This window comes from Poecile atricapillus, chromosome 2, assembly GCF_030490865.1.
Source record: "Poecile atricapillus isolate bPoeAtr1 chromosome 2, bPoeAtr1.hap1, whole genome shotgun sequence".
NCBI classification, from domain to species: Eukaryota; Metazoa; Chordata; class Aves; order Passeriformes; family Paridae; genus Poecile; species Poecile atricapillus.
In genome coordinates this window covers 100,971,318-100,984,945 of record NC_081250.1, presented here as the reverse complement: position 1 = coordinate 100,984,945, position 13,628 = coordinate 100,971,318, and the positions used below count along the sequence as shown (strand labels likewise).

Sequence of the window (13,628 nt, the reverse complement as noted above, 5' to 3'; positions counted from 1 at the left end):
CTTACACTTAATTTTTACAGAAAATATATCTATCTACTAGCATGGGTTCAACAGTCAAGCAGCAGCTGCCATTGGAAAATGCTGGAAACATTAGCGTACATTTGAAAATTAAGGTAGGTTGGCTTTTCTCTCTTGAAATCATGATTTTTGTGCTGTTCATATTGTACTGAAGCTGGAGCTGAGCCTTGAGATTTTAGCTCAGCTCTGTGATTTCATAGAAGCTTTATGAGTTTATGAATAAAGGGAATGGAGGATGGCAAAGAGATTAGCTTATTTTCTTTGGAAAAAAGACATGGATGTTCTTTTCCTCAACTTCTGTTTTATTTGTTATAACAAACATACCTTTATGATTTTTACTAAATTTTAACTAAAAGATTTGTTATATGTAAAAGTAATGAAGCCTGTGCTGCACAGCAAGTGTTAGCTGTTAAAGGCTGCTTAAGGCAAAGATGAATATTAGCATTGGGAAACATCTATGTTTTCTAAGAAAATTGCATTTTATTTGCAGTTTTTAGTGCAAAACTTGCAAAAATTGCAAGTTTTTAGTGTACATCTTGCCAATTCAAAGTGAATTCTTTTCAGACATGCAATGTCTTTACTTGACCTTTTTAAGAATCCATGGAAAATGTGGTTCCAGACTGAAAGATAACTAAACACATTTGAAACGTGCATTTCAAAGTCAACAGAAGGAACAGTTGGTTCCATTTTAGAAAAAAGAGATTTGTTTGCCCATCATTTCTAGGATCAAAGACCGTGGAAATAGGATATATGACCACTTAATGCCACATTAAGCAAGAATGCTGGGTACTAATTGATAGTGTTGAAGACTTCAGGTGTATTCAAATTGTCTGAACTGCATGTACAACAGGTGCACAACCAAACTGTATTACACGTTGTAGAAGTGTTTAATCCCTTAGAATAGGTTACTAAGCCTCCCTTTTGCCCTTGCTTGCTTTCAGACATCAGATCAGGACAGCTGCTTTGCTGTTAAACCTGAGGATCTTTTCCTTTTTCCTGGAGAAGAACAAGTAGTGACTGTCCAGTTTTTTCCAAAAAGCACAACCGCTACAGAAAGGTAATATAACTGACACTGTGCTACATATGTTAAACTGAACTACTTTTGACCTTAAGGTAATGAACAAATTGAAAGTTTTACCCATATGAGAGTCTTTGGCTTCAGTTGTTTTCATGAGAGTTCTCATCCATTACAAAAGTGTTTTTGTTAAAGTTCACCTTTTCTATAGATTATCTGCCTCTTAAGGTGTGTAGAGCAGAATTAATAGATAATATTTCCCATCAAGAAATACTCCAAGACTTTTTAGTGTAAATAAATGGAGTAAATCCCTGAGGCCCTTTATATGGTAGCTATTTCTAAAATACAACAAAGCTTCAAAATACTTACTTTCAGCAGCCCCTTGTGTTGCTTCCCTCTTTCTCTCTCTGCTGAGGCAAGGGGAATGTTATTTCTATTTTACGTGTGGAAAAGCTCAAGAACAGACCAGGATCATAAGTATTCATTTGTCTGCTGTAATCAGATAAAAGTTTGTTCTGTACTGTACTAATATACATGTTCCTATTGCAGATGGAAGGAGCATTCATAGTTTTGCTCATTAGCGAATGAGCATATTGTTCATGCTGAACTTCATTCTGCAAAACAAACTTGATTGGTTCAAGTGACAATTAAGATGTCATTTAGGAATTTTTGGCAATGACAGTGGTCTGACTCATTTCTCCGGAGCAGCCTTTCCTCTCTTGTTACATGCACAGTATCTGCTGTGATAGAGCAAGAATGGAAAAAGGAGTATCTTCAGAATATGTTCAACTTCATTAGTTAGCTTAACCAGGCCTCCCCAGTGCATTTAAATTAAACAGTGAGGAATTCTGTGCTAGTGACAGTATGATCCTATTGGATAAGTTGAATTTTTACAGGCTTGAGGTACTCAGGAGGATTGGAAACTTTGTAGTCTACGTCAAAGTGCTGCTGAAAGACTAATAAACCGAGGCAGTAACAAGGGTCCATGTTCCCTGCTGATGGGATTCAGGGCTTTGTCAGCAGGCGTCATAGGGATTCACTGACAGCTAGAGTGGACTTTCTGGAGTTTTGTTCTTGACTTGAAGTGTGTCTATAGCAAATGATTCAGGCTATTATTTAAAAGCTAGGTTTCCTTCCTTGGTACTCCTGGATGTCTCAGACCTGTAAAAATTCAGCGAAGTTTCTCATGGCATTCAAAAGACATCTCTTCAATCTACAGCCAGACTTTATTTATTTCTAAAATTAGTCTGTCAAAATAATTAGAAATTAGTATGGACAAAAAAATACTTTGCTGAGCTGTAGTCTCTGAAATAGATGTCTGAATAATTTCCAGATTAAATACTTCAGAAGACTGTGTGAGGTTCATATGATGTGTATTTACAGCCCAAAGGATTTAAATGTAGGGCTATGCCTAAAGTTGGCCTTTGTCATAAAATAAAAAGAAGTATTTGTATATCTGCCTTAAGAAAATAGTTTTAAAAATGCCTATCTGTAATATTTTTTCAGTTATGTTTTGATTTCATCAGCAAATTTTGTTCTGTTGTGGGATTTAAATTTATTTATTTATTTTTAAAGTATTTTGAAAATCCTTGTGCTGCCATCTGGGCCTCAGTTTGAAGTGATGATAAAAGGTGAGGTAGAATCTGGGAAAAACACACCTGTGTCTACAGCTGCTGGGTGCTCAGACATTCCACCCATCCTCTCCAACAAGCAGTTCATTGCCTGGGGAGCAGTAGCACTTGGATCATCAGTGTAAGTATAAGCTGGACAGCTGTTCATTTAGAATATTAAGTTAGGTATTTTATATTGCACTTATTTGAAGTAAAATTTCCTATTCACATTGATAATTCACAGTGATTTTTCTATGCCTCAAGTGAAAGAAGTATATTACAATTGCTTTTCTTGTGCAAGAAAGTTTTGGAAACAAACTGATCTTGTTTGAGCTTTGTGTATTCTCGAGGAATCTTCAGTTATGGTTAGAATATCTGGTTTTTTATGTTTAATATGTCATGTAAGTAGAAATGAGTAGAAAGGTATTTTTGAACTAAGATGATAGAAAAATTTCTTTTGGTTCTTTTGATACCTATCTCCTGCTAGAAATTAATTATGCTTAATCTCACCGTTACAATGAATAGAATCCAGTCTGTGTAATGTAATTTGACCATCTGAATAGCATAAACTATTGAACATCCCTTAATTGATTTGAATGTGTTTCAGTGTTAAAACTTTTAGTGATAGTCTGTTTTGCCCCTAATTATGAATTACTTTATCTTTCAGACTACTTCTTGTCCCCACTTGTTTAGTTTCAAGTTTACATGTTCAGTATTCTATGCTTTAATGAAACTGTTCATAATTGTTAGGATATTCTTTGCTTCCTTTCAGATCTCTGAACTTCTAATAATTCTAATAATTCTAATTCCTTCATAATCATTACTTGAAGGAATAATCCACTGTTGTTTGATACTGAACCTTTTGAGGAATCTAATGATTTCCTGGTGGTTTAAAATCAATCCATGTTTGTAGCCAAGAACTGTTCCTGATAGCTGCATTTCTGTTTTTCTGGTTTGCTAGGGTAGTGTTCTTCTAACCTACTGTTAGAAGATTGTTTGGTGTTTGGGAATTATTCCTTCTTTCCTGTATACTGCAATCTTCTTATTTTCTCTTCCTCCTGTAAAACAGTTTTAATGATCCCTTGGTTTTACGAAGCTGAAATTATTTCTGTAATTTTGTTTCAACAGAGTACAAAAGAGTGTCTGCCAGTGTTGATAGAGAAAGGCTTTGCTCTCTTTGTCCTCATCTTAGATTCCTCCAACTGCACGATCTATTCTCTTATGTTGTAGCAGTTTTAGGACTTCTCAAATTCATCAAAGTCAATGTTTTTGACTTGTTAAAATGACAAAGTCACTTGCTCTTGCTGGGGAGATTTCCTACCTCTGCTGAAGGAAGCTCTATATACCAGAAGCCTGGTCAATGCTAGGATGTGTCATAGAGGAAAAAAAAAAATTTTGGTCAACCTGATTCTGTCAAGTGACCATAACTTTCTGTATTGCTATTACATTGAGAATTACATAAAAAAGAAAAGTTATCCTGAATTTAGTTCTTTACAACTGTTCCAGTGGATCTGGGCCAGACTACTCACAAGACTTCGTTTCTGCAATGTGTCTGGATAATCTATTGAACATATTGTATTGTTCCAAGAGGTGATTTTTTTTTCCCATTAAATTACTTCAAAATTGACTGTCCTAGTTCTATTTTTTCCTTGAATTAATATATGCAGTTAATTTGTATTTGCTGTAAAATCTAACCAAACATATTTTTCAGACAGAAGAAGTTAATTCTAAGAAATGACTCTCCATCTGTGACCCAGCATTTAAGATTGCTGATAAGAGGCCAGGATCAAGACTCCTTTCAGGTGGCTGTCATTAAAGTTTCTCATTGTTTGTGACAGTTACCAGGCTATGTTTATAATGAAAATGTTTTTGCCCTGAAGTCTTTGCAGGCTGTGTATTTGTTTTGAGACTGCCAAGATGAGTGTGGTAGCAGAGCTTAAGCTATACTGGCATCCTTGGGAGTGGCTGAAATAAGTACACTGCAGCAAACTGGAGCTCAGTTTACAGCTCTGTCAGCTGCTGTATCACAACAGAGTCAGTACTTGGTGGAGTGATCCATCAGTGGCCCTTCTTGCAGGAGGGAGTCTAGAAAAGGATAGAAAAACTGGAATTAGCCTTTAGGAATGACTGTGCCTAATGGGTCTTTTTGTAATGTAACCTGTACTGACTTATATCCCCTTTTTCTGTCAAAAGTTCAGATTTTTTTAATCTAAAATCTTATACTGACAGAGAATTAATGTAGTGCTGATGTAGTTCAGCCTTGACAGGTTGGGGGTCGAGGGCAAAACAGTCTGTCTAAAATGAGAGGCATCGAAATGTTCATTATGGGAATATCAAGTATATTGGACTTTGTCTTTTCATTGCATAGTAAGTACTGCAACTTTAAATATGCCGTTGTCAAAGAAGTTAACGTGGAGTTCAAAGAAGGTAGTTCTTCCTTCCAAGTGTAGTAAGTTTTACTGCTATGTTTTATTCCTATTATAGTCACTTTGTTCTGGTGTCTTTTTTTTTGTAGCTGCAAAGTATATTCGGATCAGAAGAACGCTTAACCAGTAATTGGGAACTCAAAATGCGTCCCAAAGAAGATACTAACATATACCTGATGTTTACACCCACTCGAGTAACTTGCTGCTTTGCAAAGCTGGAAATCAAACAGCTGGGGATTCGATCAAAGCCAGGAATTAAGTTTACTGTAAGAGCCCCAACATAACTTCTAATAATTTTAAATTTACTCTTTGCACAATTATTGATAATCTATCACTGATAGCTTTTTCTATCAAAAACCTGAAAATTGAAGATACATATTATGGGTATCTGTATACTTGTTAAAATCATATAGGCACTAAATTTAATGCTTTAATATCAATTATTTTTCAATTAGTATCAATTTTTCATGCAGTTCTTTCCTTTGTGAAGGATGTAATACTTTATGTACTGTATTAAAAGTAGCTTAAGATTTTAACTCTAGAAGTGTTAAAAAATATGAACTGTTCTATAGGTCGGTCTTAAAGAAACTTGGAAATAGAACTTGAAAATGATTGAGTAAATTTAGGCTTTTCTATTTCTTGCAAAGGCTTTTCAGTTCACTTTTACAACATTTTCAATTATTTTTCTGTAACTCTTTGTGTAGTTTACTATAGCTGTACATAATTTTTTTTTATTAAGAAGCTTTTTTCATTTGAAGTACTATTTTTCTTTTTTGATAGTGGTTTTTTTTTTTTTCTCTCCTAGATACCATTATCTGGATACGGAGGAACAAGCAATATAATTTTAGAAAACGTTAAAAAATTGTCAGGTAGCTTCATGGTTACACTGGAAGGATCATTGTCTGCAAGATTACAGAAAGCTTCCTTCCATGTGAGAAACACAGGTTCCAGGGCTGCTTATGTTAAAGCGCTGTGCCTGGGAAACCTGCAGACAAAAACAGTGATGGATCCTCAGGTTATGACAGTGTCTCCAGAGAAGTTTGTACTAAGAGAAGGAACACATGAAGTAAGTATGGTGCTTTGTTCTAACAAACTAAATATCGTCAGTGAAAATGTGTGACTAGTTCTTTATTAAAATCTCACCTAATTTTTATGTCCTGTTTCACTTGTATTATTGTCATCTGTTGACTCATGTTCCAAACATTAATACAAACAATAAGATTTTTTTTTTAGTATGTCTGTTTTTTTAATCAGGTGATTACTGTAACATGGAATCCAGTGGAAAAGAACTTCCACCCAAGCATGTTGGTATCGACAGTTTGCTTATTTTGGGGAGATGAAGTATTTAGGCAGCAGTATCGCAGGTAAGATGTGCTTTGCTACAGACAGATATTTAATGAGAAGTTAAAGCTAGGGGTATGTGCTGCCACAAATATGGTTTTAATATGTTTCCAAAATGAGCAAGAAGAAACTAAAAGGTGATGATGATATGTAGAGAACTATTAAGCCTTGCATCTGTAACTTGTTGATGCGGCTTTGTTCATTTATGGCTTTGCTTACATACTTTACCTACAGTCCTAGTTAAAAATTTTATTCTGTTTTAACTTTCTTAAATTCAAGTGTGTTGGGTTTTGGGGAAATGTTTTCTTTTTTGTATCGAAAGAGGTCTGTGTTCTGTCTTAGTATCTCTCTTCCTAATGTGTATGTAACTTTAATTTTTAAAGAAAAGGCTCATGAAAAGAATAATACCGAAATCCAGGAGTATTACGTTTCAAACAAGGTTCATGTCTTGGTTTGCTGAGTTCTGTTGACAAAGAATGTGTTTGAGTTGATGTGTAGATGAGAAAAATAACATGCACATATGCTCATGACACACTAAGGAAACTTGTTGAAAATACCTTGCTGATCTTAAATAGTGTCCATAGCATTCAGCATTTCAGTTTGAATAACTCAAACACACCGAAATTACATACTCTGCTTTCAATGACACAAGTGGCACTTGCGATTTGTGCTGTCCATGGGGTGTAGTGTAATGCAGAATGTTAGGACTAGGTGGGGCGCTAAGGTGCTGATGATCATAATTCAGTGCAAAACTTCAAAATGGCATTATTTTATTATTGCTTTTAAATGTTACTGCCTCACAATGTGTGAAAGTCATTGTGTATATTCTTATCCAAATGAAGTGTTAAATGCAGCTGAATTTAACTGTGTGACTTTGAATAAAAAGCTCATGGAATAGCTGAGTTCCTGACCTTGATAGGAAACTGGCTTATTTAAAATATTGTAGAAGATGTTTGTTCCTGATTTTTTTGTATGAATTGTTTTGTATGAGGCAATGCTCACTATCTTGGAGTCCTCCTTACTTAGAAGTACTTAGGGAACAGTTTTGGTCTACAGATCAGCAGAAAATCCATCTAGAAGCTCAATACAGCTGCATGGGTATTATTGGAAACTTTTAAAATTGAGATTCTGGATGTTGTTATGTATGCAAAATGACTTGTTGATTTTATTAGTCAGCAGGCTGGCATATTGTTCTTGAAAATAGTGGTCTAGTTGGCTGTTTCTTGGTGGGAGGTTCTCTGTAATCTCCCTTGATAACTTGAAAGAGATGTTTCAATTATTTCAGTGATCTTTCTTGCAATGACTGAGTTCTCTAAGCCAGTCCAACCCCATTCTGTAATTGTGCACTAGAATGAGAATATGATTTGGGACTTAGGAGCAGTAATATGAAATGAGTACTCTGCCTCATCTGCCAACTTGTGCCCCAAGTTCCTTACTCCAAAATTATATATAGACAGCAGCCTGGTAAGTAGCTTAGACATGAGAGTTAGTAGTGCCTCGGGTATTCTTTCCTCCTCCATGGCTCTGACCTTATCTGGGTGCCAGATTTCCTCTTGCTGACCTGTAGCTTCCCATTTTTCCCAGGACTATTTATATCCCTGTGCCTCCCAGTCTTTTCTATTCTGTTGGCAGTCATGCTCCTTGGCTCTGAGTTCCTGCTGTTGGCTGGCACCTGCTGCCACTCTGACATTGACTAGTCAATTTTTCCTCTCAAAACGCTTTCACTTGTAACCAAAATAGCATTCTCCTGCTTCCTGTGGTGATTGAAACATCACTCAGATGCCTGATGTACTTATCAAAAATCTAGGTAGGTGTGACTGACAGCAGAGAACAAGTATGGAAAGACAAACATATGGCAACCATTATTTCAGTATTTCTTCCACTCTGGAGCAATAGAGCAGGTATTTCTTTAACCATTTTAAGACCGTGAAAAGGCTTCAGTTTTAAATGAATGCTCCCAGATTTGAGCTTGGTGTGGTCAAGAAATGATGAAGTGAAAATTATGTTGGATTCTTAAGATTCCTGTCAATCTTTTCAATTTGTTGTTTCTAGTACATTGTTTAATTTAATGACTCCTGTTTAACAGAGCTGTGATGTATAAACCCGAGGTAGAAAAACGCATAATCCCAGAAAACAATTTATTGAGAAATGCTGTATTTGATGAAGAATTTCAAGGGGAGCAGCTTGTGACAGAAGGTAAGACTGACCTCTTAAAAGAAAAATATAATACTTGTTTTTGTGTGGCAAATGTGCTTTTGACTTGAATCCTAGTTACTTTTTCACTCTTTTTTTATAAATGTAGAAGAAAAATTCTGAATTGGGACAGTTGTATTGGGCAAAGCTTTGTTGTATTTTCTTTTCCCAGTCCAGCTGATAAGCAGTGTGATAGAATGGTTTTGGTGGGCACCTGGCATCCAGCCAGGGTCAACCCATCAGAATAAAATTTGCCTTTTTTCATTCAGTATGTATTTATTTAAATAATTTTCTGTACTTTTCTCCTAGCAACATGAAATCCTAGTCTGTAAATATTACAGCATTAAAAATGCTGAGTTTATTCAGAGAGTGTTTGCCTTATTAACTATTGAGAAAGATTCAGTTTGTTGTACACAAATATATTTGAAAATTGAGAGGCAGACAACTTGGGTGTCACCAAAATATATATTTATTTTCCTTCCTAAATTTAATAATCATAAATAAATAATTTTTCATCTGCTTGTTAGTAAGAAATGCATTAATAAGAATACAGTATATTGTAAAGGGTTCCTTCAAGCACCTCTTCAACTGTTCAGTCCCATAAGTCCCAAATTTACTGTCAAACCCTATTCTTGAACTAGTTACATTCACATATGGAATTACTTACTGATCTGAGGCTACTACACCTGAATAAATGTGGTCTATTTCTTTCCCTAAGAACTGTATATTGTCTTTACTTGGAAAAGTAAAGGTTTTTTTATCATTCATCTTAGTTGGGGTGAAATCCTAATGAACATTAGATATTTGACTTCTGGAGTATCCTTTGAAGTTTTTAAGCCAGTGTTAGAGAAAAAAGTAAAACCTAACTCTAATTTGGCATGGAATCAAATTAGTATATAGCATTTATATAAAGGTGGAAACTATATGATAATCTTTCTATATTTATTTTTTATATGTAATATTTGTTATATCTTATAATAAAATGTTTTAAAAGATGTGTATTCAGATTTATATATTGTATTTGATGTTAGTGTTGAGCTTTGCCTGATAATTAAACTTGCAGGAAGTAGTTTTGGAATGATCTAGGATTTCTTAGTTGATGGATTATTAACTAGGTCTATGTCTTAAATCTCTGTGGTGTAATTTTGGAGTATTCTAGAATTTTTCTTACTAGAATTTCTCTATTGCTCTCATTTTTAGTATGTGATGTCCCACGAGAGACAAATGATATCCATCTTTTCTATGCAAATATGCAAAAAGTTCTAATTTCTGTGGTCGGATACTCCAGTTGTGATCAGGATGGCTTTCAGCAGTCTCCTGGACCCCATTTGGAATTGGACAGGTACTGGAACCATAATTAGTAATTATATGCATGTAATTATGTTTTTTTCTTGTGAGAGGGGTTAGGCATTGTAACAGGTTACCCAGAGTGGCTGTGAAGTTTCCATCTCTGAAGAAATGAAAAACCTGGCTGCTCAATGTCCTGAGTAACCTGCTGTAGCTGACCCTCCTTTGTGCAGAGGTGCTGGACTGAGTGATCTCCACAGCTCCCTCCTGATCCTCAGAATGTGTTGCACAACATGCTGTGAAACTCAACTTACATTGCCTTATTTCTCTATGCAATACTTGTTTTCTCTGTATATGTTTTATTCAAATTATTTTATATTATTTTCTGAAGATAATTATTTGTTTCAGTTCTTCTCATTCTAAATGCTACCTTCCACTTCCAAATATTCTGTGAAAAAGCTATGTCCTGATACAGCTGCTGGATTGTTTTTTGCTTAATGGAGAATTGAATTAAATTCAGGGCCCATATAAAAAGTATTGTATTTTAATAATAATATTTTGAGAAATACTACGAGTAGACTATTATAATTACTCATGAGATTTTTTTTTTACTGCTTTTGCTTACTGCAATCTTATTTTCAGGTTTGAGAACTTTGTCAGACATACCACTGCACCTTTGGATGTTCTTCCTGTTAAAGGACCTCAGGGTACTTCTTTATCTGCAAAAACTAATGATCTGGTTCAGAATAAATCAGATGCTCAACAGACTTGGACTGTTACACCTGAGTATTTGGCTTTGACATCTCCTTCTATTGGTAAATATTTTTTGAAGTTAATGAAATAGCCACTTCAGTATTAAGATAACAGTACTGCATTTGTGCATCTCTGTGTCTTGGGCATTTTTGTGAATTTTTGTACATGTTGGCTTTTATTTTTGTGTTACAGGTGAAGCAGCAGATATTAGACATGTACAAATTCTCAACAATTCCAATAGAATGTTAACATTTGAACTTTCATGGCCAGCTCACTGCCTTACTATAACCCCACAACATGGAAATGTTGAACCAGAGTAAGTATATTTCCTTAAGTTCCTTTATGTGTGAAAATGTGGAAAGGTTTTGGAGGAATTTATTTCTACTTTAAATGTGTAAATAATTTAGGAATTTTAATTGTTTTTTAGGAATTCACTTTAGTTTGCTTAGGCTGTACCCTGAAACTATTTTAGTTCCAGGGTATAGACTTTTTGTCAACTAACATCAAAATCTAGCTTTTTTTAGGACCTTTTCCTTTTACAGTTGTGTGTAATGGGGATGTTCTTCTGTCGCATGTATAATTACCTCAATGCCAGGAATTTTCTGTGCCTGGAAGTACTATAATTGCATCATTTTCAAGGAGCTGAATGGCCAGTGAAGCTGAAGCTTTAAAAATCTCTTTTCACAGTAGTTTTCGTTTAAAATTTAGCTATGGATTTAAAAACAAAAAACACTTCCTCCCTTCCCACAACCAAGAAACAACCCCCAAAATAACAGCTCTTCAAGAAGGCTTCTCTTCTGGGGACTTAGTGTTTTCTTTAGCAAATCTGCTGCTGATATTCCTCACAACTTGATTCTGGGATTTTTTTTTATTTTGAGAAAACTGTGTTTTGGCATTCAACCTTTGGCTTCTCAGTATCTGTAGGTATGAAAATAATGACAAGCCGCTATCAGCTTGCATGTACCTTAATTAGTGTTGTTTTTTTTTTGGGAAAGTAGTCATAGTATCACTGTATATGTATATGAGACTTTGCACCCAGGGCAGCAAAGACTTCCACAATTTATGCTTGAAAGGTTTGCTCACCTCTCCCTTCTAAATTTCTGGTGTTTTTCAAGTTTCAGTTCAGATCAGCTTTAAGACCCTGTTATTAAACTATTCTCATCCTCCCAAAAAAATGTCTCCCATCAAAAAAAATACTTTTGCTTTCAGAAATGTATTTCAGTAGTTGCTTTAACTTTGAAGTATGATTGCCCGAACATACTTTCTCTTCAGTCCTGCCTCGCCAATTGCATTTTGAACACTTAATTTCATATTCATGTAGATATAAATTTCTGGGAAACTTTTATCACTAGTGAGAACAAAATAGAGTTCCATGGAAGGGCTAGGATATCTGCCACTCATTGCAGATTCAATCAGTGCCGAGAAAAATATTCTCAAAAAGCAGTAACAATGAATGACTTTCCAGTAGCTGTGAAAGTAAGGACATAGTGTCTCATACCCTAAATTCAGGATTGTCTGGATGATTTCTTAAAAAGAGGGTATTGAAGGCCTTCTGCAAGGAATTTTCTTGCAGGGTAGAATTTTAAAATGTGTTCATTGGAAAAATGTGGGCAGAATTCTCACATTTTGGGTTCAAGTAAGTAGTTTGGATCAAGAACAGAGGTCTGCAAGTAGGAAGCAGTCCCGTGGGAACAGCTGACTTAAGCACAGCAAGCTACACTTGCCCAGTTTTCTATTTTTCATGACCATCTCCTTGCAGTGCCAAGGGCAGTCAACCTGTCAGAACAAGAGCCAGCCAGAATATTTTATACTCTGCACTGTGGTGGCTGGAGCCTGAAGAATTCTTGAACTGAGTTAGGCCATGAAAAGAGGTGATCTGATTTCTTAGTGAAAGAAGATCCTGGGATCATGGTTATTAAAGCTCAATATATTGCATATCTGAATACCTTAAATTTAACTATCTGTAGAGCATCTTCACTTATCTGCTATCTTAAAATTGCATCCTTTCTTGGGTGGGCTAGTGACAAATGTAGATACTTATTCTAGTATGAGAATTATGCTAGTTGATTTTTATTTATTTTTTTTTAGGGGCAGTACACTAATTCTGGTGAGTCCTAATCCGTCACTTGCCACAAGGCCCACATTAATTCCTTGGAGTGGCCTAATCTATATCCATTGTGATAACGGACTAAAGGTACATGGTTTACTTGAGACTTCAGATTGCAGCTTTTTATTTTACTTTGTTGGTTCCAATAAAGTTGCTAAAACCTTTTAGATTTGAGTCAGCACCTCTGTCAACCTCCATTATTATTCTTTTTAATTTATTAAAATTAATGAGAAATGAAAATTAAAATTTATGAAAACTATTTTAGTTCTCATAAAGAAAAATAGTCAAAATGCCATTTTGTATAATGAGATTTTTAGTTTATTCATCTCTGAAGAAATACTATTATGTGAACACTAACTGAATTTCCAAAAACATTGCACCCGCCACTGCCTTATGCATAATTTTCTAAAATGCTAAATATATATATATGTAGATGTGCACACACAGAAGTAGTCTATATTATATTTTAAAATAAAATAAGTTAAAAAAGGTTATTGGACAAGTAACCATAGCTCCTTTTGAGCTCCCTTAAGGTAAACTTGAACTTCTGGATGACAGGTCTGTGATAAATAATGTCTAGAACAGGTTCTGCCTCTTCATGGATTTTAATCCAAGACATTTCCCTGGTTGAGGCATTAAAGTAAAATTAATTTAAAAATAAGTAAAATTTATAAAGCAAACAGTTCTTTTTTCTGTGTAAGAGCAGATGGACTCCTTGGTAATCTCTCCTAAAGAAAAAGACTTTTTTTCTTACTTTTACAGTCAATGTGTGTTTTGGGTTATTTGTAACAATGCATGGAGAGAGAAATAGACACTGAAGGGATAAAACTGTATCTGCTTTCATTTTCCATGGAGGGAAGTGTGAGGTATGATATAGA

At 35.0% G+C, this 13,628-nt stretch overlaps 1 protein-coding gene across 2 annotated transcripts in view; it reads left to right on the top strand.

Annotated features, from left to right (window-relative positions):
• The window catches only part of CEP192 (centrosomal protein 192), a 58,004-nt gene that overhangs the window by 27,814 nt on the left and 16,562 nt on the right, over positions 1-13,628 (top strand). For both annotated transcript variants that reach the window (XM_058833380.1, XM_058833379.1), the window contains exons 25-36: positions 21-113; positions 960-1,075; positions 2,609-2,785; positions 4,355-4,445; positions 5,159-5,335; positions 5,875-6,135; positions 6,324-6,433; positions 8,497-8,606; positions 9,804-9,945; positions 10,533-10,705; positions 10,836-10,959; positions 12,732-12,837. In XM_058833380.1, the coding sequence (XP_058689363.1) occupies positions 21-113; positions 960-1,075; positions 2,609-2,785; positions 4,355-4,445; positions 5,159-5,335; positions 5,875-6,135; positions 6,324-6,433; positions 8,497-8,606; positions 9,804-9,945; positions 10,533-10,705; positions 10,836-10,959; positions 12,732-12,837 (1,680 nt within the window). The remainder of the gene's footprint in view (positions 1-20; positions 114-959; positions 1,076-2,608; positions 2,786-4,354; positions 4,446-5,158; positions 5,336-5,874; positions 6,136-6,323; positions 6,434-8,496; positions 8,607-9,803; positions 9,946-10,532; positions 10,706-10,835; positions 10,960-12,731; positions 12,838-13,628) is intronic.